Consider the following 25,912-nt stretch of genomic DNA (forward strand, 5'->3'; position numbering starts at 1 on the left):
AAAAAGGTGTCCCACAGAGAAATGAATGATGTTAGGTATGAAATCCAGATGAATTTGTTTATATGGTTCTCTTTCACAAGGCAATTTGGTTCTAATCAAACCACAAGAGAATAAGGGCAGAAAAATCTTAAAGCAATCCTTTTTAAATTTTACCTGCATACAGATCACCCAGGGATCATTTGAACATGCAAGTCACAATTTATGGGTGGGAACTGAAGAGACTGCATTTCTAGCAAACTCCAGATTGTGCATATGCCAGCGGCTGTCCTCTGAATATACCTTAGCACAGTCCTCAAGCAGTGGAGTACGTGGCCATTGAAGAAATACTGTGCTTAAACCCATATTTGTCCAGTCCAACCTTCTGTTCCCTAGAACAGTAACTTCAGGTCAATTGGTTTATCTGTTTACATAGCACAAGATTATTTCATGTCCACTAGGTTCCTGGTGCTCTTTGGGTTCTAAGTATAAAATAATGAGCAAGGCAGATAAGAATCATGCCCTTATCAAGCTCATACTCTAGTAACAGGATTAGATACTAGACATGTAAATAATTCATTACAGTAGTTTCTAGTGAAACTAGAAAATGAAGCTTTAAATTATTAGACTTGCTCACTAGTGAGTAAGACTCACTAAAATGAAAATAAAATGAAGCTACTATGAAATTGTATCTGGTCAGTCCCTGATAGCTCAATTGGTAAAGAACCCTCCTGCAATGCAGGAGACCCCAGTTCAATTCTTGGGTTGGGAAGATCCCCTGGAGAAGGGAAAGGCTACTCACTCCAGTATTCTGGCCTGGAGAATTCCATGGACTGTATTCCATGGGGACACAAAGAGTAGGACACAACTGAGTGACTTTCACTTTCAAGGCTCCCCTCGCAGGGAGACAACTGAAACCTGCATGGTGAGAAGCAGTCTACTGTGTGAGGATCTGAAAAATTGATGAAAAGTGAAGAGCAACAGTGAGGCAACAAAGAGATTGGTCTGTAGAAGGAAAGGGGAAAAGCCACTGTGGCTAGGACATAATACTGGTATTTGGATGCAAGACCGCGATGGGCAATCGGGAGCCATTAGGGGCAAACAGGGAAGGTCACATGTGACAAAGCTCAGGGGGCAAGGGAGTAGTAAACTAAATGCTGAAATCCTGGAGGTCAGATCCAAAGTGGATCTTTTGAGCTCCACAGAGGGTTAAGGAGACTCTAGAAGGAATGTAACTACAGGAAAATATACTAATACATAACTAAACCAAAAATGAGGAGTGAAAAAGAGCTAACATAAGATGTGGAACAGAAGTTAAAAAAATTCAGAAAGCAAAAAAGGTTAAAATTGTATATCTCTTAGGTTTATACTATGAAAGAAAGTGAAGTCAAAGTGTTAGTTACTCAGTTGTATCCAATTCTTTGCGACCCCGTAGTCTGTAGCCCACTAGGCTCCTCTGCCCGTGGGATTTCCCAGGCAAGAATACTGGAGTGGGTTGCTGTTTCCTTCTCCAGGGGATCTTCCCAACCCAGAGATCAAACCTGGGTCTCCTGCATTGTAGGCAAATTCTTTACTGCTTGAGCTACCAGGGAACTCAGATTTATGCTATATGCAACAGAAATGTATTATGTCATCCAAAGTAATGTAATAACACACGGGTAGCAGTCTCTCTTCAAATGCTACAGAATGAATTAAATTTTTCTGAGTAGAAATGATTAGGTAACTATTATAGAAAACAAAACTGTAGCCCCAAACTTGCCTTACATTTTACAGACTATTGGAAACGAAAGTGGATGAAAGTAGATGAAACAATAAAAGATAGCAATAAAGGAAATAAAACATATGCAACTCACTCTTTGCACTAACAAAAAAGTCTAGAAACACAAGAGTCATCATTGTTATTTAAATTATAAAATATTACATGCCTTGTTTTATAATGATTTTTGTACTCTATCATATAAGCTATCATGTCATTTTTTGGGATATAAGCCAAACTCAAAAGAGATCTCACAGGTCAGAGTAACTAAAGGAGAATGAATGATGTAATGATGACTCACCTCCATTTTAGTGAGTCTTACTAGTGAGCAAGTCTAATAATTTAAAGCCTTGCAAACTAGTGATTGTTAACATGTAAGTGCATTATAATTGATTTTTTATTTTGCCTGATGATTTAAAGCCCTACAAACTAGTAGCTATTTAATATGTTAGAGCATTTCCAATTGACTTCTGATTTTTTGTCTTGTTTTTAAAATACATGAATAAACAATTGTCCATTAAAATGATCCTCCTAACCCTCCATCAGTGACAAAGCAGAGTTTTGTCAATGAACAAAAGCAAGATTAGTCACCTTTTCTCATCTGAATGCATAATGCCTTAAAGCACACATTTCTGATACACCCATCCAGAATTATGGATATAGTCTGTAGAAAAATAGCGGATTAATTTTGCTTGTTTGTATTTGTTTTACTCTGTTTGAATGACCTCATTAGCTCCTATGCTTACCAGCTATGCAACAGAGTTCAGACTTTTTTCATACTGTATTTTGATCACTTATTTGTATTTATTTTAGGTTTCTTTGGCATTTATTAACAGCAACAATATTTTCTTTCTCATTGGTCTTTTGTATATCTCACTTCATTCACTCAAAAAACACCAAATAAGTGCCAGACTCTAGGGCTTTGGGGTAACAGGAAAAGTGAAGTGAGATGAAGCTAGAAAAGGAAGCAAGAGCCATGGGGTTTGAAGTCTCATAAACTTTTGAGAAACCTAGCCTTTATCTTAAGAGCAGAAGGAAACTGAAGAGCTTTCAGCACTGGAGTGACAACATCTTGCTTCTGCTATTTGCATACCTTGTTTTTTTTTTCCCCCTTTCAAAATGGGATCGCTATAGCCAGTGGTTTTATAATACTGTCCCACTATTTATGCTTCCTGTCTGTTTCCAGCTAACAAAGTCATTTTTAAATGAAAGAAAAAGGTTGCCAGTTGTACAAAAGTAAATTTCCTAGGAGACACAAGAGTTTACAAATAGCGACTGTGAGTTGGTTTCATGAAAACAAATAGTACATCCTATGGATAGAATCATTATTTGTGAATGATGGCTCATCTCCAACAATTAAATAAAGGGGATAGACGTAGTTCACTGATGTTCTTTATTGCAGAGATTAGTACCTATAAACATCATTTCCTGGGCAGGTATTACAGCATAAAATACTTGAAGCAATGTGTTTGATCTACACACCTAAGCGCTGATAATAAAAAAGCCTCATTTGGGGATCTATCTGTTTATTCATTCCTGGTATTCTTTTAACATCTGGCTGTAGTAGACAGTGACTCTTTTTTTGTTGTTGTTGTTGGCTTTTAACAGAGAACAAAAGGAAAGTAAGCTAATTTATTCTGGTGCCTGTCTGGTTTCAGTTGCTCATTTTACATTATTTTAAAATGATGGACTGTTGGTGATGATGTCTTTCCCAGGAGAAGAAGTTGACAGACAGCTGTGCAGAGACGCCATCTTCCCCATCCCGGTTGCCTGCGATGTGCCCTGTCCCAGGGACTGTGTGCTCAGCATGTGGTCAGCGTGGTCCTCCTGCTCTCACACCTGCTCAGGAAAAACCACAGAAGGAAAACAGACACGAGCGCGGTCCATCCTGGCCTATGCAGGAGAGGAAGGTAAGGTTTCCAGCTTGAAAAGGAACTCAGATCTCTTCCAGAAGCTGCTGTGCCTTTCGTTGTGTGTACAGCCCAGATACAGTGATAGTTCCACAAAAATCAGCTTCCCGAAACCCAGCAAACCAAGGAGATTTAATATCTGTTGACGTATTAGGCTATCGCAGAGTCGGACACGACTGAAGCGACTTAGCAGCAGCAGCAGCAGCAGCAGCTTGCTGCTCTTCCTTAATATTAACCTTGAACATAGATTTTTAGTAAAAGAGAAAAGACTTTGAAAAATGAATTCACTTTTCCTTTCCTCCCTCCTAATAACTCAGGTTCTTTCTACTTCAAAGTGTTAAACTTGTGGAGAAATCTGAAAATGACTCCTTAAATTCCAAATGACGGGTTTCATTGTTTTCTCTCATTTCAGTAGTCGGTTTTTCCCAGTGAAATCCTATTCTACCATCTCATAAGTACTAAACTTTATTTAAAATAACCACCACCATGATTATTGCTTGACTGAAAATGACATGGATTTTCTACCATTCAGGTTTCTGAACATAGGCTCTGAGTTTCATATGTAGATTGTGTTCACTTTTAAAATATGTTGCTCCTAAATCACTTCATGCTATTGGGTGAATAAAGCACAAGTTTCTCATATATTCATACCATGCAAGCTCCATTGTCAAGAAATACAAGGCTCTTGGTGATTGTCTCTCAAGTTTGTATCTGAATGCTAATTTGGCCTCTGTGACTGGGTGATATAATGTCATACTTAATCGTGTCATTCTGGAAAATAACACAGGAGTAAGGAAAACACAGAAATAAGTCAAGTTCTGTCACGTGCCGCATGTTCTGTCTCAAGAATATAGGCATATGTTATTTAAATATGATCAGGCTGAATGACTATCTTCATTCGCATTTAACACTAGTTAATGATTTCTATTTGTAGTAAGCACATGTTTCTTTATGTGCACATGTTTCTTTCTATACCCCCAGTTAATAATCAATTTTAGAAGAGTTTTCACATTGCCTATTTCATTTTCCTGTTTATGAAACATTTTAGTGATAGAAATCTGCTAGTGTTCTTTTTTAATCAAATTTTCTTTCTTTGTATGTTATTCTGTGCAAAAATATAAGGCCAAAAATATGTTGGCCTTAAGGCACAGGAGAAAATATAACATATTTTTTTTATTTTATTTTATTTAACTTTAAAATTTTGTATTGGTTTTGCCATATATCAAAATGAATCTGCCACAGGTATACATGTGTTCCCCATCCTGAACCCTCCTCCCTCCTCCCTCCCCATACCATCCCTCTGGGTCGTCCCAGTGCACCAGCCCCAAGCATCCAGTATCGTGCATCGAACCTGGACTGGCAACTCATTTCATATATAATATTATACATATTTCAATGCCATTCTCCCAAATCATCCCACCCACAGTCTTTTGGACTCTGTGGGAGAAAATGTAACATATTTAAAATAGTCAACCTATGAGAAAATTTAGAATTTTTTAAGTGTCCAAACACTTTTTTCTCGTCACCTCAATATAAGTGTAATTTTTTGCTACCAAAATAAGAATGTATCTGTGGAACCTAATAGAAAAAATAGAACCTTTCCAAGAAAAAATTATATTCCTTATGTTGTCAAACAATAACTCTAACCTTGTAGAGATTATATTCAGACTTCACACTCTATCAGCTCAAATTATGTCTTGGGCTTCATTAAAATTAGATCTGTGGTCACCCCGCTTCCTATAAATCCATTATACTCTGCAGACACTTGCTGTGTGACTAGTAATGAGTGACTTTTCGCCTTATGAGTCACATGGCTGAGATTTTGCCATGCTTGCAGAACTCACCAGATCATTATTTCCGTAGACGTGATGCTTCACACTGAAAGGTCATGAAATGCTTTAAAGGCAGGAATTTATGATTGCTCTTTGGTATGTATCATCTGCTTAGTTTGAAAGGATGGGACTTGGATAATTTTTAATGAAGGCTAACAGCTGCATCATAAGAAACACATGCTGGAGAATTATAAATGTGAAAATAATTAATCATAAAGGTGAGGTGAAAGTCGCTCAGTTGTGTCCGACTCCTTGAGACCCCATGAACTATACAGTCCATGAAATTCTCCAGACCAGAATACTGGAGAGGTAGCCTTTCTCTTCTCCAGGGGATCTCCCCAACCCAGGGATCCAACCCAGGTATCCCACATTGCAGGTGGATTCTTTACCAGCTGAGCTACAAGGGAAGCCCGTGAACTCAAAACATTATTTTAAGTGGAAACTGTAGAGGAGATTCAGTCAATGGGGAATCTGCTGTTATTTGTCTCGGTTAATAACAGCTACAGAAACTGGTATCATTATGTGAAATATTTAATGAAGAATTTGTCCTTCAAAGACAATTTAATACCTGTTATTTGCTTGACACTGAAACACATTTTCTTTCCTTCAAAATAAGACTTTTCTAATTCTGAAGCTATTTTTTAAATGATTTAGAAACTAATTTGCAGGAAGTTTTAAAACACATTTCCCTGCCAATTAGATAACCTTTTTATAATTCTGCACAAAAGCTATTTTTTCTATTATTCCCCAAGAATTAATACTTGTACGTGTCATGTGTGCGTGTATCTAAGTCGCTTCAGTTGTTTCTGACTCTGCAACACTGTGGACCGTAGCCCGCCAGGCAAGAATACTGGCGTGGGTTGCCATACCCACCCCCAAGAGATCTTCCCAACCCAAGAATCGAACATCTCCATCATTAACAGATGGGTTCTTTACCGCTAGCGCTATCTGGGAAGCCTGATCTTCTTAATTATCTGTGGATCAGAATACTGTGATAACCTTAAGGGTAAAGATCACATTAATAAAATTATATATTGATTGTTTAGACATGAAATAAAATGATTTTCTGGTGAAATAACTTACAGGACAAGTCCACATGCAAAGCATTTATGTGGATTTACAAAATAAATGCTGTAACCTATTCATTTGTACTTTTATCTCAGTAAAAATGTCACCATTATACATTATACTGGAGGTTATATAACCTCTGTATTGATGAAGTCAAAGTTGTACTGCAGTAAGCCCATAAATTCAGTAACTTAATAGAACAATTATTTTTCCCTCTTGGGAATTTTGCTACAGTGACACGCAACTCTCCATGACAGTCTGTCCTCCATGAAATGTCTCAGCATTGCACCTCTGTATGAAAGCCTACCTCACAATCTTCATGCCAGAGGAAGAAGGTAGCTGGGGACTCTTATCTGTTTTAAGAGAGTCAGCAATTAAATTCTTTCATCCAGAGTGATTTATATCATTTCAATTGACATTTCATTATCAAAGCAGGTCATATAATCATGACTTGAATTTGAACCTAATTTCAGCGGGGGCAGAGGAAATACATTCCTACTGTGTGCTGGAAAGAAAGGAGTGCTAACTACTGATCTTATCCCTGGTTTATCAGTCTTCTTTTGTATGTGTCTGTGTATCTACCTCTATGTCTGTGTATTTATATCCACGTGTGTATATATAAGTGTGTGAGATAGAGGAGTATTCCATATGACCCCAATGAACTAGACACACTTTGCATTGTTAAAATGTTATGACTCATTATTTTTTTACTCCTATTAAAAGAATGGTAAAATAATAGAATAGCACTTTCCTTTACCTCATGCTATACTTTCTTTTCCCTTTCCTTCCTGTCCTTTCGAGGCTCTTTAGCTCCCTTCATGAACAGTTTTATCTGCAAAGTTATTAAGTGGAGCCAAACAGTTGAGCATCTGTGCCAGCAGGTGGGCAGGAGAGGGGGTCTGTAGTGATCCAGGGTGGGTTGTCAGAACCCAACCTGAGTGAGATGGGCATCCCCAGTGAGAAAAGGGTGGCCTGACCTGAAATGCCAGAGATGCTGAGAAGTCTAAAGGGAGGGGCACATGGGTTGCACAAGAGAGTAAAAGCAGTGACCCAACACAGGATGCCAGGGCACAAGCAGGATGAAGAGGGAATCTCAGCACTGGGGAAACCAACCCAGTGGGAGGTGTCGGAGCCAAGCAGGGTTGCGGAGGGTTTCAGTAACGTGGAGTGGTTGAATGCAGGGTGTCAGAGTATGAGCAGAGCGATGAAGATGGCCCATGGTAGAGCAGTGAGGATGGCAGTGGGAGATTGGTGAGGGGACTTGGTTGACCAAATAGGTACATGTATTAAACATAGTTGGGTTTCTTATTGCGAAAGAAGGGAGTTTTGAATATGTTAAGAAAGAAAACTAGAGTAAACCTTGTTGTATTATATTGGAATTTGAAGTTATCAGTGTGAATTCATGGTGTTCAATTTGTAAACCTAGACATGAAAGTGCAAGTGTAGTCACTCAGTTCTGTCCATCTCTTTGCAACCCCATGGACTATACAGCCCATGGAATTCTCTAGGCCAGAATACTAGAGTGGGTAGCCTTTCCCTTCTCCAGGAGATCTTCCCAACTCAGGGATCAAACCCAGGTCTCCCGCCTTGCAGACGGATTCTTTACCATCTGAGCCACCAGGGAAGCCCAAGAATGCTGGAGTGAGTAGCCTTCTCCAGGGGATCTTCCCAACCCAGAAATTGAACCGGGGTCTCCTACATTGCAGGAGAATTCTTTACCAATAGAGCTATCAGGGAAGTCCTAGACATAGAAATACATAAATGCATAAAATTCAAATATAAGTATGATATTCATATTATAGACATATACATGTGTTAACTCTGTTCACTGAAATGACATAAGAGCAGTGGGACCCTATTAGCAGTCAGTGTGTTTAGCACTGAGATCTTGGTGTCTAATACCATTCTCCGATGAAAGGAGCCAGGGCTTCTTGGAGAAATAGCTGATTCTAGGGCTGGAATAGCAAAAGTACAAGATGTGCCTGGAGTATCTTGTGCCAGAAAGAAAAGGAGAGGAAAATATTTCAAAAGGTCACACTATTGTATATATAAAATAGATAACTAATAAGCACCCACCATATAGCATAGAGAACTCTACTCAGTATTCTGTAATAACCTATATGTGAAAAGAATCTGAAAAAAAAGTGGATATACACACATATATATACATAACTGAATCACTTTGCTTTATACCGGAAGCTAACACAACATTGTAAACTAACTCTACTCCAATATAAAATCAAAGTGAAATTAAAAAAAGGTCAGGGAAGCTAGCTTGAAGAGTCTCCCACTGGCCACATACAGGAGCAATGTGAATGCAAATTAACAATAATAGCTATTTATATACATTAACTAAGGAAACCATGAATCCATACTTGATATAAATAAATTAATTGGAAGTCTGATGAAGAGCATTATATTTACAGTCTTAAGTATCCTTCTAATGAAGAAGTTTGACAGACACTATGTTATTTCAGTAATCAAAGTTTACATCATCAGTCATGGGGCAAATACAAAGGATGTGTTCCTGGTGTGGTACAAGGAGAGCATGATGTCATATCTGTACCATCCCTGTCAAAGATGCATATTGTAGAATCTGAACATGAGGGAACATCTGACAAATCCTACCTGGAAGATATTCTGCAAAATAACTGGCCCCTAATCTTCAAAAGTGTCTAAGTTATGAAAATTAAGGAAAGATTGAGAAAGATTGAAGGAAACTAGCCAGACATAAGCTCTAAATGCAACAGTTGATTCTGAACCAAGTCCTTTTATTACAAAAAAACGTTCTGAGATAATTGGCAAGTTTAAATGGGTCTGAGGATTGGATGGAAATAATGCATCAGTATTAATTGCCTAATCCTGAATATTGCATATGCTTATGTATAGGAAAATGCCCTTGATTGCAGGAAATAATACTGAAGTATTTTGGGTAATGGGGCATCATTTCAATAACTTCTTCCATATGATCGAGGGGAAAAAATTATTGGTAACATTTTAAATATCCCTATAGTTTTGGGGTTAATTCAAAATTAAACATAAAAAATAATAGAATAAAAATAATTTGAATACAATTGCTTTTCATATAATCTTGGAGTAACATTATGTAACCTATTATTTTGTGTATTGGCAGTAAACAAAAATGTCATAAAATGCCTCTTACTGAAATATTGTCATTTGGAAACCAAATCACAAATGGCATAACTGAAGATAGTTAATATAAAAATATTTCTTTTCAACTTGAAAATAAAAGTGTGTGTATGTGTCTTGTTTCAAAAGCCTTGAAGCCTTTTGGTTAAATAAGATTAATAATTTGCTTTTAGATTTGTTTGATACTTGGATGTAAAAATCTTCTTTGTATCATGTGAAAATACAGGATGGGTCCCAAGAGCTACTTTAGAATTATTTCAGGAATTCTAAAAGAATTCAATCCTTTAACACTTAAGTTTGACATATTTTTGATATAAACAGTAGTATATTGAATTTTTTAAAAAATTAAAAATTGATGTTGTAATTATGACCTTCTCCATTTTTTAATTCATGTTGCAGGTTCTTAACAAACTTGGTTAAAAGGAAAAATGATTTTCAAAGTGTTTTCCACTAAGTATAACAACTTCTGTTCTCATTATAGTCAATTATCTTTAAAAAGCAAGATATAAGAGAATATTTATTCTTGCAGAGTTCAGAGTGACCTGATATTATAACTTCAGCCAAGTGTTACTGTGTCTTTACACCTTCTTTGTACTTGCAGAAAATAGATGCAAATTGAAATAAAATTATGCCAATTTTTCCTCAAATAATTAGTAGTCCTGAGAAGTTTTACTTTGCAGTATAAAACATTGAGAGGATAAATATTTGTTTTACCTTGTTTCATTTTTGCAGTGGAATGATTTTAGTTCTGAAAACCAGGAAGTACTTCTATTTCCTATAGAGGAATTTGAAGAGATCAGGATCTATTTTGAGCGTACATACACACATAACTCTGACTTCTAAGTAAATACTGCTGCTTCCCCATCTTCCTGAACTGACTGAAAGAGCAGTTCTGCTTCAGTCTGTTCCTACATGACCACCACTTCGGTCTGTTCCTACAGTCCTACAGGACTTATACAGACTCTACTGTGGGGTATCTTTTGTCCCTTACTACAAGGGGGAAAAAATGGAGGGGGTGGTGGCCGCCCCAGCGTCTCTTGAGGTTCTCGCACTTCCAGTTAGATTCCCTGAAATCATGCCATTGCCTTTCACCCACCAGTAATCTGCTGTCAAAGGTATTAGGGCTGCAGTAGCAGGCAAAGTTACAAGTATCTTAAAATTTTAATTCACAGTACAGTGTAACAGCCTCTTCTTACCCTGAGCCTCATCCACTTTTTTATCCTTATCCTCAGTTACTTCCCTGTGTGAACTCTGCACCCCAGTTGACTGCATCAATATTGCTAATTCCCAGGGTCATACCTGCCTGAGTGCCTCAGCTTTTATTTAGTTTCTCTTCTGCTTAAATTAAATTTTCTCTTCCTTGTCTCCCTTCCCAGAACTCTGCTTATCGAACTCCTATTTCTTCAAAAGTCATCTCAATGCCTCATCTTGACAACCTTAGTCATTTTTAGTATCCCCCAAACTAATGTAATTTTAAACTTTTGAATCCCAATTATACTAAATACCTCTTTTAACGTAATTGTCATATTCTTTATCATTATATTATTGCATTCACCTAGAATTGTACTCAATTCTTTGCTTATATTATCACCCCTATACTTCTCTCCACTGCGTTGTAAGATCCTTGAGAGTAGAATTATTTCTATTTCTAACCCCTCTAGACTATCCCTTGAAGCATAGGTAACCATTGCATATTGCAGTCAGTTCATAGGTATTCAATTAATGTTTTGAAAAGGTCTTTTTTAAAAAACACTTATTTATTTCTTTGGCTGTGCCAGGGTCTTAGCTGCGGTATACAGGATCTTTAGTTGTGGCATGTGGGACTAGTTCCCTGACCAGGGATCGAACACAGGCCTCCTGCGTTGGAAGCTCACAGTCTTAGCCAGTGGACCCCCAGGGAAGTCCCTGAAAAGATTCTTTTTTTTTCTCTCCAATCTGTCATCTAAATTGTAAGGACTTCAATGCCATACTCAAAAACAACAGCTCTGTTCAATGTCTCCTAACCAAGCTCTTTTGGGCTTGATGGTAGGGAGGAAAAGTCATTTTTAGTTTCTGAGAGAAGCTTTGCATATTATAATTGGCATTATAAAATCTTTCCTTTTGGTGAAGTGATAGAAAGCCTAAATAGTCACATTAATATGAAGCATATATTTTTATGTAGAAGAGGATTAAAAAATATACACTTATCACTAATTTTATCACAGGTGACATTTTATAATCTCAGTACTACAGGAATGGGAATATTCCCAGATGTCTGGAATTAAATCTTCCCGTAAATAATAAATAAATTCAGTATCATATCTATCAATTTTTCAACCATAAAAGTATTCCCCGAACAACATGACGGTGCTGCAGTGACTGATTATCCAAGCCATGCTTTCCAAATTGCCACATCGTTATTACAATTAAGACCACACTGGGACTTATCTGTGCAAATACCTTGACATCACACCAAAAATGCTGATGCAGCTTTAATGTGGATTGGGGCAAGAAAATAAATAGTCTTTATGTTTGTAAACTTAACAGTTATTTTGCAGTTCCTGGACGCATTATGCTGATGTTGTAGAAGCTCTTTTCTTATTATTTTTTTCAAAACCAACCAGTCAATTCCAATGTCAAAAATAATGCAGAGTTTTAAAATCACAACTTACATAGCATACATACATTCAAAGTAAAAATGGGGTAAGTAAAAACACATTATTCAATTGAGGAGGGGTAATTTCACTATTAAATAAGATATAGTTTTAAATGGTTATATAAAATGAACACAGTTTTCTACAGTTAGCATGTGTTTTCCTGAGAAATACCATTGGATAAATCTAGAGCCTCAGGGAAGTGGGTAATAAGAGTGCTCATTTACTTCTCTCCAATCCAATTAGCAGGTTTAGGAGTTGTCCCTATTCAAATACTAAACTTCTTGCTCCCAGGGTTGCTGAGCTGTGTGATGGAAGATAGGATATGAGCTGTGACAGATGTTTTCACCTTCATGAAGCAGGGGACAGTAATGAAACGCTGTTTAATACAGGTTATTCTGATGTTGATCCCATGTTCAGCATTGCATAAGTGCCTGTAAATTGCAGTTAAATTATCACATAAATTGCCTGCTGATTTATATGCTGAATAGAGGGATGTCCTTAGTCACAAATGAAATGATACCTGAAGATCAGCTCAGGGTGTGATTTTGCTTATTACTTTTACCCAGATCTCAAACTTTAGGAGCCATCCTCCATATTAGTGTTAGTTGCTCAGTTGTGTCTGACTCTGTGACCCCATAGACTGTAACCTGCCAGGCTCCTCTGTCCATAGGATTCTCCAGGCAAGAATACTGGAGTGGGTTGCCATTCCCTTCTCCAGGAGATCTTCCCAACCCAGGAATTGAACCCAGGTCTCCTGCCATATTAGGGTCACTAGCTATTGAATCACTTTTCTTAACATTTTTAAACTTTTTAAAACTTGCTTTCCTAATATCTAAAACCCACCTTTTATTATGTTCAGTATTCCTCCATTTACTGTCACAGATATGTGTGATGAACACCCAAGGTCCCACCATTCCATGTGAACAACCAGTTATTTTCTATTCTTAAAATGAAATCCAGAGACTACATAAGTGTGACTAGATCAAATTGTCAATAAAGTAAACAATAAATTTCTCCAAATACTCTGTTTTTAACAGGATAAAGCTTTTTATTTTCAGAGCTGGCATCACAAATAGCATTTCAGTTCAGTTCAGTCGCTCAGTCGTGTCCAACTCTTTGCGACCCCATGAATTGCAGCACGCCAGGCCTCCCTGTCCATCACCAACTCCCAGAGTTCACCCAGACTCATGTCCATCGAGTCAGTGATGCCATCCAGCCATCTCATCCTCTGTCATCCCCTTCTCCTCCTGCCCCCAATCCCTCCCAGCATCAGAGTCTTTTCCAATGAGTCAACTCTTCGCATGAGGTGGCCAAAGGACTGGAGTTTCAGCTTTAGCATCATTCCTTCCAAAGAAATCCCAGGGCTGATCTCCTTCAGAATGGATTGGTTGGATCTCCTTGCAGTCCAAGGGACTCTCAAGAGTCTTCTCCAACACCACAGTTCCAAAGCATCAATTCTTCAGTGCTCAGCCTTCTTCACAGTCCAACTCTCACATCCATACCTGACCACAGGAAAAACCATAGCCTTGACTAGACGAACCTTTGTTGGCAAAGTAATGTCTCTGCTTTTGAATATGCTGTCTAGGTTGGTCGTAACTTTCCTTCTAAGAAGTAAGCGCCTTTTAATTTCATGGCTGCAGTCACCATCTGCAGTGATTTTGGAGCCCAGAAAAATAAAGTCTGACACTGTTTCCACTGTTTCCCCATCTATAGCATTTAGGTAAAAACAAAAAAACACCGGACTCCATAAATTCCTAACTGCTCCTGTGACTGCATCATTTAGCTGTTTAGACTCATCCGCTTCATAATTTTTAACTTGTTCAGCAGCTGTGGATATAAAATGAGATCCCACCTATAAAGTACTTATAATGGGGCCAGCATGTTAAAAAAGAGTTCCATATTGACAACTCCACACCACATTCTATTGATTAAAGGACACATGTGTTTAACCCTTTATCATCTCTGTAATTACTGCATCTTATATTAGGTTCATTTTAAAATCACTGTGACCAAGCAGCAGTTATAATATAGTTGTCATTGCTAGTACTTGGGAATTTCATTGTTATTCCTGAGAGCAATAGCAACCCCATAATATTTCTACCAAAAACAAAGAAATAAAAATAGGTAAGGGCCATTTGAGGAAGGAAAATAAACCCTCCCTTGGTTGCTAGCTTAAATCTTTCATTGACAAACATCTTCTGGTACAATTAAAAATGGAGCCACATTAGAACTTAGAAATAGATACCAGTATCCTGGGAAAAAAAAAAAACGTGGAGACAACAGGGAACACTCTTTAAGAAATCCTGGATAACCAATGCATGTGATGCCACAGAGATGATATATGTTGGAGAACACAAACTTTGATGAGTGTCAACTAATAAGCTACTTGAAAGATTTGGATTCTGAATGTAAAGAAGTTTTAGGAATACCTTCCCTTTTAATGTATGTAAAAGTGGTACATTTTTTTAAAAGTATCTAAATAAGTCATACAAAGCTATTTGGGTGAGCATACAGTAAAAATTAGAGTTGATAAAAAAAGTATTGTAGTTTAATTTGATGCCATTTTACTCTCTCTGGGACACATAAAATGATGGTCTATCTCACAGTCATTCACACATTTTAGGTTTGAAGAAATATGGTGTATTATCATTAATACATGTATAATGTATTCTTCAGTGATGCCATGGAGGGTCAGAAAGCTTCTATTGATTTTAAATCACCCTAAATCCTAATTCACTGAAATAAGCAGCACTTTGAAACCTATAATTAAGACTTTCAATTTGATGGATATCATTTGTGAACATACTGGGTTTTCCCCATCTGTAGATTCTCAGTGTCCATTTTTCCTCTAGTTAGGAATTACATAGGCTTTGTTTGTTCCTCATTTTCATCTTCTCTAGAGAATAATGGCCTGTCTTTGAGGTCCTCCTGAGTCCCCCAAACCGACTATCAAATATACCACAAAGTTTAAGTTTTAAGCCAGACAATGCCATTCATGTGATTTGCCTTCCTAGCAGTGTATGGCCACATGTGCTAGTAAGTGGCCGGTATCATTCTTATTGTTAATTCCAAGGAGCAGAGGATGATAAGGTTTCTGTTGGCACCATATCTAACCTGCTAATACTGTCTGTTTTTGTAGGTGGAGTTCAGTGCCCAAACACCAGTGCTCTGCAAGAGGTACGCAGCTGTAACGAGCATCCCTGTACTGTGTACCACTGGCAGACTGGACCCTGGGGCCAGTGTATCGAGGACACTTCAGTTTCGTCCTTCAACACAACTACAGCTTGGAACGGGGAGGCCTCTTGCTCCGTTGGCATGCAGACAAGAAAAGTCATCTGCGTGCGGGTCAATGTTGGCCAAGTGGGACCCAAAAAGTAAGGACTTGAAAACGACAATAGTTAACTCCTGTGGCCAACCATGTCGGGATGGGCCCAGGCTTCACTTGCTTCGTGAAATGGAATGTTTGATGCTCATCATACCTGACCTCAAGAGTAAGACTTCTCTGTTTTGAAGGCAGCCACTGATAAAGTTATAACAGCTGGTACCTGGGATCCATAAATTCTGTAGAAATCTCTCCATGTGGTACCTACTTTCAGTGTTAATAGTAGCACTTTCTGCTTTTATTGAGCTAGTAAGGCAGTGAAAGAAGTGCTCACTCTAGGCCTGGCTGATCAATAGGGACAGTATCCAAAGTCCTAGCAGTGGGGGTCATCAATGACCTCCTGTGTACCCGTAGGCTGTGGAGGCTGCCCATCTAGTTGAATTGGGCAATAGCCTTCTATGATCTGCCTTTCATTTCCCTTAGAAGGCACTATATCAAAAATACTGAGGCCAAACGTACTACATCTTTTAATGGTTAAATGAATAAACCATTTACTCCCAAGAGAGAGCCTTAGGATAGGATGAGAGTTAGAATAAGCAGAAAAAGCACCAGTGTCTCATTGTAGTTAACAAGTAGTGTGATAACACAGCAAACGGTTTGCTAGAGAACCCAAGAGTTGACATGTATGGGCCTTGTGAGAAACCAAAAAAAACCATATCAGTATAAATTGGGCTAATCATTTCTTGGAGAAAATTAATAAATCAGTTATAAAAATATATGCAAAGAGGAAAAAAACTCTTATTATTTGTGATTTAGACAGCATCCATCTTTTAAAGTTCATATCACCTTAGCCGTGTGAAACAAGTAAAACCCATCAGTTTTTCACTGGTATAAGCCATTTTTCACGGGTATCAAAATTTCTGAAAACTTGGTCAAGTACTTAGGTTTCGTGTGTGGTCTTAAACATACTACTTAACAGATTCTGGCTTCAGTTTTCAAAAATATTTGCAGAAATTTAATGAAAACAAAAAGTAGTAATGTAAGCACTCAATAAATCTTAAAATTATTTTCTCTTGGAAAATTTGAGATACTTCTTAGTGTTTCAGAGAAATGATAATAATGTAACTGATATATGACAAACTCCAGGGGATAAATAAAAATCTCATGATGACTTGTTTCTTTCTAATGGCCAGGGTTCTGGACTTTAGCAATATTTTGCCCCATCATTTAGTTAGAAATTAAGAAACATGCAAAACCGATGGGTTTTACTTTTCATGTTTCACATGGCTAAGATGATATGAACTTTGAAAGATGGGTGCTGTCTAAATCAGCAATGATAGAGATTTCTTCCTCATTGCATGTATTTTTATAACATTTATTAATTTTCTCCAACAAATGATTAGCCCAGTTATGCTGATATGGTTTTTTTTGTTTCTTACAAGGCACATACAATATGTCAACTCTGGGTTCTCTAGCAAACAAGTATGTAGCTAGAAAATATATGCCAAAAGATTTAAGTAAATTGAGAAACTATTCCATATGCTTCATAGGTAGCCCCAAACCAATATTTCAGTAAAAATGATGCTAAATTTGTGATGAATGTAACAAAGGATATTAATGTGCAGTATATTAAAAGTCAATAGCAGTAACAGCATAAGCGGAAGTCCCAAGTGCTGGGGGATTGTGGGACTTGCTGCGACAAGCAAAGAGGCAGAAATATTTGCTGCAGGGGGTTATCACCTTGACCAACTTGTCATGGTTCAGATTGGAGGGTTATTGTTCTGAGCTTCTATGGGTAAGCTCACTCTGTTCCTCTTTTGCAGTTTCATTTACCCTTTAGATGTTACTGTTATATTTTCCTCCCTTATGCAAACTATGAGAGTTTTTTCCTCAGCAGTGGATATACATACACGCAAGCCTGTGTGTGGTAAAGCTTGGTGGATTAATGTCATTAAATCATTCAATAGAAAGGATATCCTGAAGCCCCATGTCAGAGCACCACAATAATCCATTAAAAATGTGCTTTACCCTTGCTGCCTTTATTCAATGACCTGGATACAAGTATAGATTTGTTAAATCAAATGAGTTTCCTTTACCCTTAAAGTTCTAAAAAATAAAGCAAATACTGTGAATTCAAAAGAAAATATTACTACCCTTATGCCTAAATATGCTAGGTAAAATTCAGTGACTGCTTTTCGGTACTAGGCATTTGAAACAAAAATGCAAATAGAAACCTTGTTTTAAAGTCCTCTTAATAAAACAGATTACTGTGCAATGGTAAAATCAATGTTATTGATCTTATCTATCCTCCGAGTAACAAACTTCAACTCCTATCACATCTGTTTAATTTGACCTTGAATAAGATTTGGGGGAAAATCAATTCCTTGATTTAAACCACAAACACTAAATACAAACAGTACAAAGGAGAAAAGAAGCATGTTGACTGAACCAATTGCCTCACCAAAGGAAGCCTGAATTCATTTCATTGGCTGTGGTCTAGGCTGTATAATTTATATCGCTCTGTTCATTTAACAGCTTTGTTGTTGGTAATTTTGTTCTCCGCGGCTAATCAAATATCTTGCTGAGGAAATTTCTAAACTAAAATAGAATTTTTGAGGTTGTCAGTGATAGCATTGTAAATTCCATTGATTTATTCAGAGCTAAAATTTGAAAAGCATGTAATTGAGTAATGCTCTCCCATTGTTAGAGTTCTAAAATTGCCTCATTGAGAAGGAATGCTTCCAATAATACTTACTAATAGTTTCAACAAGAATTAACAGGATGATTATATGTGAGGTTTTGCCATATAATGTTTCCTGGTTAAGAATGTAGGTTAACTTATAATTCTAGTTATAATCTCAGTTGTAACAAAACATTAACTTCTAATGATTCTTATCTAAATTTCTTTTCTGTTCATGACTTTGAGTAGGCATAGCAGTTAGGAAAATCCAAGCGTATATTCAACATAAACCAGAGAGGATATTTCATTTTGAAATGTTAAATCCAATGTATTTTTTAAAATCCACTTTCAAATAAAGGCTGGTGTTACTGAGTGAGCAAAAAAAAAAAAAAACATGTATCTGTATAGTTGAATAGAATGTAATACTTATGGATGAGATAGGACACATAAATAAAAACTTATAGATATATCAAAAATGAAGTGTCAGCAGAGTGCTATATAGAAATTATGGGAAGGAGATTAATGATGTTGATTTATTCACTCATAGTTCAGTTCTGAAAACCTGATTAACTTGCTTGTTGAAAGACAATTTATCTTGACGTACAAGAAATTTGACTTCTCCTATGGGGAGTATTTTTAAATCCCATTTTTCACTAATTTGCCAAGTTATTCCAGCAACAGTTATACTGATTGATTCACTTCTTCACTGCCTCTTAACTTACTTGTCAGAGATGATATGATATCACCTCAAAAGAAAATTTTTTAGGAATCAGAACATTACTTTTAGTTACATGAATTATGTTATTATGTTTTGTTGTCCTCATGTGCATGCATCTACTAGTATTGATAACATTTGATTGCTAATGATAGTAGAATCAGATTGTGAAGATTCATAAAAGAATTGGGAATCAGATTGTGAAGATTCATAAGAGAATTGGGAAATTTAAAAATCATGTAATAAGTACACAATAAACAAACTAGTTTATTTAAAACTCATACCTCAGCTTCCTAAAGTTTTTCTAGGAAGTGAAAACCTTATAAAGTATAAGGCATTTCAGTGTTTTGTCGTCATTTTTCTCTCGTGTCCCTAATAATATATTTTATATTTTGGTGTTTTAAGATAGTATAATTAAGCTAATTTTACTATAATTTATGTCAAGAACACAGTGTTTTGTTTTTCTTTAAATTACTTATTGATTCTTTTTATTTATATTCATTCACTCTTTTTGTAACAATATTATAATTTATAAAAATACCTAAAATATTTAAAATCCAGTAGATTAAAACTTGGAAGAAAATGGAAGAAAAAATAAGAATACAGTGAATGAAACCAGGAACAGAACAAAAATTGTTTATCTTAATTAGCTGTATACTTTGTTTTATTCCTTATTTTTATGACACTCATAGCTGTAAATATAATATTGGTTTTTGAGCATGTACTATGTATAGAATATGCCATTATAAATTTACTTTTTGCTAAACATATTTTATAAAGTACAGAGTAGCCTGGAAAATTATGATTGACAATAAGCCTATTTAGTTATATAAAGGTGTAGAATTGGTTCCTTAAATTGGTAATTTGAACTTTCATACATTTCTTATAAGGCATGTTAGAAAGTGCAGTTTTATTAATAGATTGTTATAAATGGATAAAGAACAATTATTGTATTTTCTCTTACATAGCACAATTACTATAATTAAATTTTCACTTCCTGCCTTGAGAAGCTTTATTGAGGTTCAGTTCAGAAGAATTATTTTAGTTGTATAGTTCTTGTCAAAAAGTAGAAAGAATCCTGGAGGTAGAATACTACAGATGGATGCCTGTTTAGCAATTTTAGAAGTAAAAATTCTAAAGATATAAATTACCTGGTTCTGGGTTAGTACAGAGGCCTAGTAATCTCCCTTTGCTCTTCCTAGGTGTCCTGAAAGCCTTCGACCTGAAACAGTGCGACCCTGTCTGCTTCCTTGTAGGAAGGACTGTATCGTGACACCATATAGCGACTGGACATCTTGCCCTTCCTCATGTAAAGAAGGTATGCCCTGAAGAGTTCTGAAGGCAGTTCACCCAGGAACCCTCTCTCTAGACCTCCAAGTTCCTCTGGCTGAGCAATGTTTTGATTCTTACATGGGGCTGACTCTGTGATCCTGGACTGGGACAAATGCCATGAAATTTGGATTTCCTTCTAGAAAATAATACAGGTTTTAGAGTACCAAATGAGTAAGTCAAATGAGTTTTATGCCAAAATGGACTTAAATAACTGTGTGATATAGATCTAAGTGAAAATATTCTAGATTTTATTATATTCATAATGTTTCCTTTAGCATTGATTCTACAAGAATGTGTAGTGGCCTTGTGTATTTCAAAAAGAATACAAAATGATCTTATGAGTACTCATGGTTTTCAACCTACTTAGTTGCAAGAAATAGCCATGGGACCAGATTCACTACAGATTCAATTATGTGACCCAAAGGATGGGAATAAAGGAAAGAGGGAAATGATCAAAGTGTACCTCTGCCAACATTTAACATGCCATGAGGCATTTATAAGATGAGGATTTGTTCCCAGTTTGGTTTGGTTTTTTCTTGGCATAATTGTCCTGCAGTTTGTGGGTCATCTGCTTGGCAGCTCTAGAGTGGGGCTAATGGTAACCTCCTCCAAGAGGGCTTATGCCACATGCATAAGGTCCTTTCTCAGTGCCGCTAAGAAAGATGTCCTCATCCTCTAGGTGACTGTACAGAAAGTGAGCACCTTTTCTCTCAGTGTCACAAATGACATTGTCTCCTACTTTCTATTTTACTCTTCTGACAAATAGAGGTAGTTTATCTTAAGTTTCTTTTATGCTTCTACTTATGCTTCTTGACTCACTATAGGGATTAATGTAAGAATCAACTTCTGGTTTAACAACTGCTTTAAATTACCAGAATATATATTTTTTAATCCTGAAGATATTACATAAGATTATAAACTTCATAATTGATTGTTTTAGCTGTGTGGTTATTTTATATAATTCAAATATGGGTTCCTTTTTATGCTTTTTCTATTCTAAATACCATTGATATATAAAATAAATCACAAAGTGACCAAGAATATAAATTTTTTCTGTTATTTCATTTTTTAACATCTTATTTATCTATTTATTTTTGGCTGTGCCCGGTCTTCATTGCTGGACTTTCTGTAGTTGCTGCAAACAAGGGCTCCTTTTCTTTCCATGCTGGGACTTCTCACTGAGATGTCTTCTCTTCTTGTGGAGCACAGGTTTCAATAGTTGTGACATTCAGGCTCAGTTGCTCTATGGCATGTGGGATCTTCCTGAACCAGGGATCAAACTCATGTCCAATGCTTTGGCAAGCAGATTCTTTTTTTTTTTTTAATTGGAGGATAATCAGTTTACAATATTGTCTTGATTTCTGCCATACATCAACATGTATCGACCATAGATATACATCTATCCCCTCCCTCCTGAACCTCCCTCCCACCTCCCACCCCATTCCACCCCCTTAGGTTGTCACAGAGCACCAGTTTGAGCTCCCTGTGTCATACAGCAAATTCCCGCTGGCTACCTCTTTTACATATGGTAATGTATATGTTTCCATGCTACTCTCTCAATTCCTCTAAATTCTTAACCACTGGATCAAAAGTCTTTTAAGGCATTTTAAAAGCTTTGGGACAAAAAGAGTTAGCATTAACTCTTCAAAAATGTTAATGACTGTAATCTTATTGATATAGCAATGTCTCTGTCATTTTTATCCAGATTTTCTTCTTTTATCCCCTTTCTTTTTTTTTTTAATTTATTTTTGATTGAAGGATATTTGCTTACATTATTGCATTGGTTTCTACCAAACATCAACATGAATCAGCCATAGGTTTACCCATGTCCCTTCCCACTTAAACATCCCTCCCAGCTCCCTCTCCATCCCACCCCCGAGGTTGTTTTCCCCTGAGTCATACGGCAAATTCCCATTTGCTATCTATTTTACATATGGTAATGTCCGTTTCCATGTTACTTTCTCCATACCTCTCACCCTCTTCTCCCTGCCCAACCTTGTCCTTAAGTCTGTTCTCAGTGTCCGTGTCTCCACTGCTGCTTTTGAAATAGGTTCATCAGTCCCAACTTTCTAGAATCCATATATATGCATTAGTATATGATAATTGTTTTTTTTTACTTACTTCACTCTGTGTAATAGGTTCTGTGTTCATCCACCTCATTAGAATTGACTCTGTCTCCTTACTCTCTTAAAAACTAAATAGCATATGATATCTTTTAGTTTGGTCACAATCAGCAATAGAGTTGTAGTTTCTCATAGATTGATGTTTCTGTGATAATTGTTGGTTATTCACCATTACCATGAAAAAGGTTGTTTATTATATGAAATTTATGTGCTTGAACATTTTATTCTGGATATTTTTATACTTAATATTTTATATTGATGTAAGCCATTTACTAATAATTCCAAAACATGCAGTTACATTTGTAGTACCATGATTAATAACTTCACAGAACTTTAACATTTGTAAAGTAAAATGTTTGAAAGTAGAAAAAAACTTTGCCTCTTCTTTATATTGGACATTTTTTCATTTTGCGTAAAATATTTTGAAATAACAGTTCTCTTGGTCTTAAGTATTTGAAGAAATAAAGTAGGGACTTCCCTAATAAATATTTCTTTTTTTAAGGAAATAAAGTAGGGTCAAATGGTTAAGACTGTGTTTCCACTGCAGAGGGCATAGGTTCAATCACTGGTCAGGGAACTAAGAGCCTACATGCTACATGGTGTGGCTAAAAAAAAAAGAAGCCTGGTGTGATTATATTTTAAAAAATTTTAAGAAATAAACCAGAAATATTCCATTAAATTCATTCTAGAATAGCCCTCCTAAAAATAAGGAATCAGGTAAATATCTCTCATTTCATTATATCTTCATTTGAAACTAATTTGGGATATTGAAATGTGTCCAAGAATTAGGTAATAGTTTAGTAGCCTATGAATTTGTTATTTTATTATGCATTATCTGTGTCTGGAAAAGGAAGAAAATAGATATAACTTATTAAAAACCTATAATTGGAAATTAAATAACATGATTTTTAATTTGATCTCTGATGATGCTTTTTATAGCACTAAAGCTGCTTTACTCTTCTCTGACCATTTATAAAATATAAAAAATTTTATATGACAAACTGTAATTAAACTTATATAAGGCACTTAAAAATTTTACAGATGAGGGAACAAATTGTAAATGCTCTGCATGTATTAATTAAATTAATACTCATCTGTAATATATGTATAAATACATATTGCATTTCTAATTTATTGATTACTGTATTTAACTAACACTTTGATGGCCCTACAGAGAAGAGCTTCAAAGAAGCTTTTGATCTCATTTAAAATACAGAACTATTCTACATAGATCAGATAATGTAAGACTTAGATGACCCAGTAACAAGATTTAGTGGTGAAGCAGAAAGAGCTCTAGGGAAGAAACAGGAAAAATCCATTGTGGGAGCAAATATCAGGGGAAATCTTGCTGAAAAGAAGGGAGAAGAGACTTTTTTGAAAGAGAGAATGCATAAAAGAACCCCAGGTGATTAAAAGCATCAGGAAAAGTCTTAGTGACCATGAAAAAGATGGACTGTTCAGAAGAAAGTGGGATCCAGCTCACTGGAGCTTGGAATGTCTGGGGGAAAGTCAGAATGTGTAGTTGGAAAACTGAGGCCGGTTGTAGAAGATTGAATTAGACTTAGGTGGCGCTAGTGGTAAAGAACCTTCCTGCCAATGCAGGAGAGGAAAGAGATGCCAGTTCCATCCTTGGGTCGGGAAGATCCCCTGGAGAAGGAAATCACAACCCACTCCAGTATGCTTGCCTGGGAAACCCCATGGACAGAGAAGCCTGGTGGGCTAGAGTCTATAGGGTTGCAAAGAGTTAGACATGACTGAAGCACCTGAGCCTGCATGCATAGCAGGACACAATTTCTAGTTTTTGATTGAACATAAAAATGAGTAGTGAGTTTCATGATGTTTGTGTATACGTGTGTGTGTGTATGTATATATACACACACATATGTATGCATCAGTAAACAGGGAAACCAATTTTTCTGATATCAGGAAGCTTATTTTCTGGTAGTATGAGACAGAAAAGACATTTAATGATTCTAATGTCTTGATTGCTTGTGAAGGATCAAGTGAAGGATTCAGGTTAGGTAAGAGAAAAGATGTGAGATCATTTTGGAGAATGCAAAAGTGGCCAAGTAACATGTAATAGAACTTGTAATAGGCAATATGGAATAGCCATGTAGTTGTGCATTTTAAAAGGAGTTGCTCAACACAGTTGCCACTGTTTATTCAGCCATGTTCAGCTGCCTGAATGAAGGAAATGTATAGGAAAATAATTAGCATCGATTAAGGTCAGGATTGGAGAAGGAAATGGCAACCCACTCCAGTGTTCTTGCCTGGAGAATCCCAGGGACGGGGGAGCCTGGTGGGCTGCCATCTATGGGGTCGCACAGAGTCAGACACGACTGAAGCGACTTAGCAGCAGCAGCAGCAAGGTCAGGGCTCTTCTAGAAGAGCACAAGAAAGAGAGAGTGGAACAGAAAGTCAAGAGTGTTTTCAATGGAGTACTTTTAATAATAATGGAGTATGGAATCTAAGGTAGGTTGGGATGGAAGTGGGTCATGAAGGGGATGATATAGAGAAAAAAGTGTTTGGGAGAGTGGATTGGCAACCTTTAGAAGTGTAAAGCATTTTAGTGAAATTAACTTTTACCTTTAGTATAGTAGGTAAAGTGAAAGGTTAGGTGGAATGACCAGAAATTAAGGTGTTTAAAGATGAGAATGTACAAATATTGATGAAGATATCATCAAGGGATGACAGAAGAGCTAATAATTGATGCAAGATGCACAAAAAAAGTCACTGGAGCTGAGGAGGTACAGCAATTCAGAGCCTCCAGTGCCTTGAATAGGATAACTGTGTGGATGCCCAAACCAACAGAGTGGTGGCAGGGGTAGAAAGAGAAAGGATTACAGTGAGGGATATTCTAAAACCATTACGTAATGAAATGTTAGTTGATGACTGCCACAGAGTAGATAGATGATGGTAAAATTAATGACAGGAGCTTCAGAGGAGTTAGATGTTATTGAGTTAGTTAGTATCATCCACTTAATGAACCTGAATTTGACCAAACTCCAGGAGACGGGGTTAAACAAAGGAGCGTGGTGTGCTATACAGTCCACAGGATCGCAAAGAGTTGAACATGACTTAGCGACTGAACTACAACAGCGTTAAAGCGACGAGAAAAGACTGGGAAATGGCTAGGTAGAAACTGCCTCCACTGGCAAAGAATGCGAAGGGAAATTTCTAAGAAAAGATCGAAGCTGATGGACAACGTGCTCCTTTGGTGGTTGTTGTTCATTAGCTCAGATCAGATCAGTCGCTCAGTCGTGTCCGACTCTTTGCGACCCCATGAATTGCAGCACGCCAGGCCTCCCTGTCCAACACCAACTCCCGGAGTTTACTCAGACTCATGTCCATCGAGTCAGTGATGCCATCCAGCCATCTCATCCTCTGTCATCCCCTTCTCCTCCTGCCCCCA

The 25,912-nt window shown here is 36.8% G+C and overlaps 1 protein-coding gene across 2 annotated transcripts in view; it reads left to right on the forward strand.

Annotated features, from left to right (window-relative positions):
* The window catches only part of THSD7A (thrombospondin type 1 domain containing 7A), a 546,002-nt gene that overhangs the window by 435,573 nt on the left and 84,517 nt on the right, over nucleotides 1-25,912 (forward strand). For both annotated transcript variants that reach the window (XM_086397610.1, XM_086397611.1), the window contains exons 7-9: nucleotides 3,448-3,642; nucleotides 15,468-15,702; nucleotides 20,248-20,363. In XM_086397610.1, the coding sequence (XP_086253736.1) occupies nucleotides 3,448-3,642; nucleotides 15,468-15,702; nucleotides 20,248-20,363 (546 nt within the window). The remainder of the gene's footprint in view (nucleotides 1-3,447; nucleotides 3,643-15,467; nucleotides 15,703-20,247; nucleotides 20,364-25,912) is intronic.

Source organism: Bos grunniens, chromosome 4 (assembly GCF_055505025.1).
Source record: "Bos grunniens cultivar Pamir isolate PY7600 chromosome 4, Bosgru_T2T1.0, whole genome shotgun sequence".
In the NCBI taxonomy this organism is placed as follows: Eukaryota; Metazoa; Chordata; class Mammalia; order Artiodactyla; family Bovidae; genus Bos; species Bos grunniens.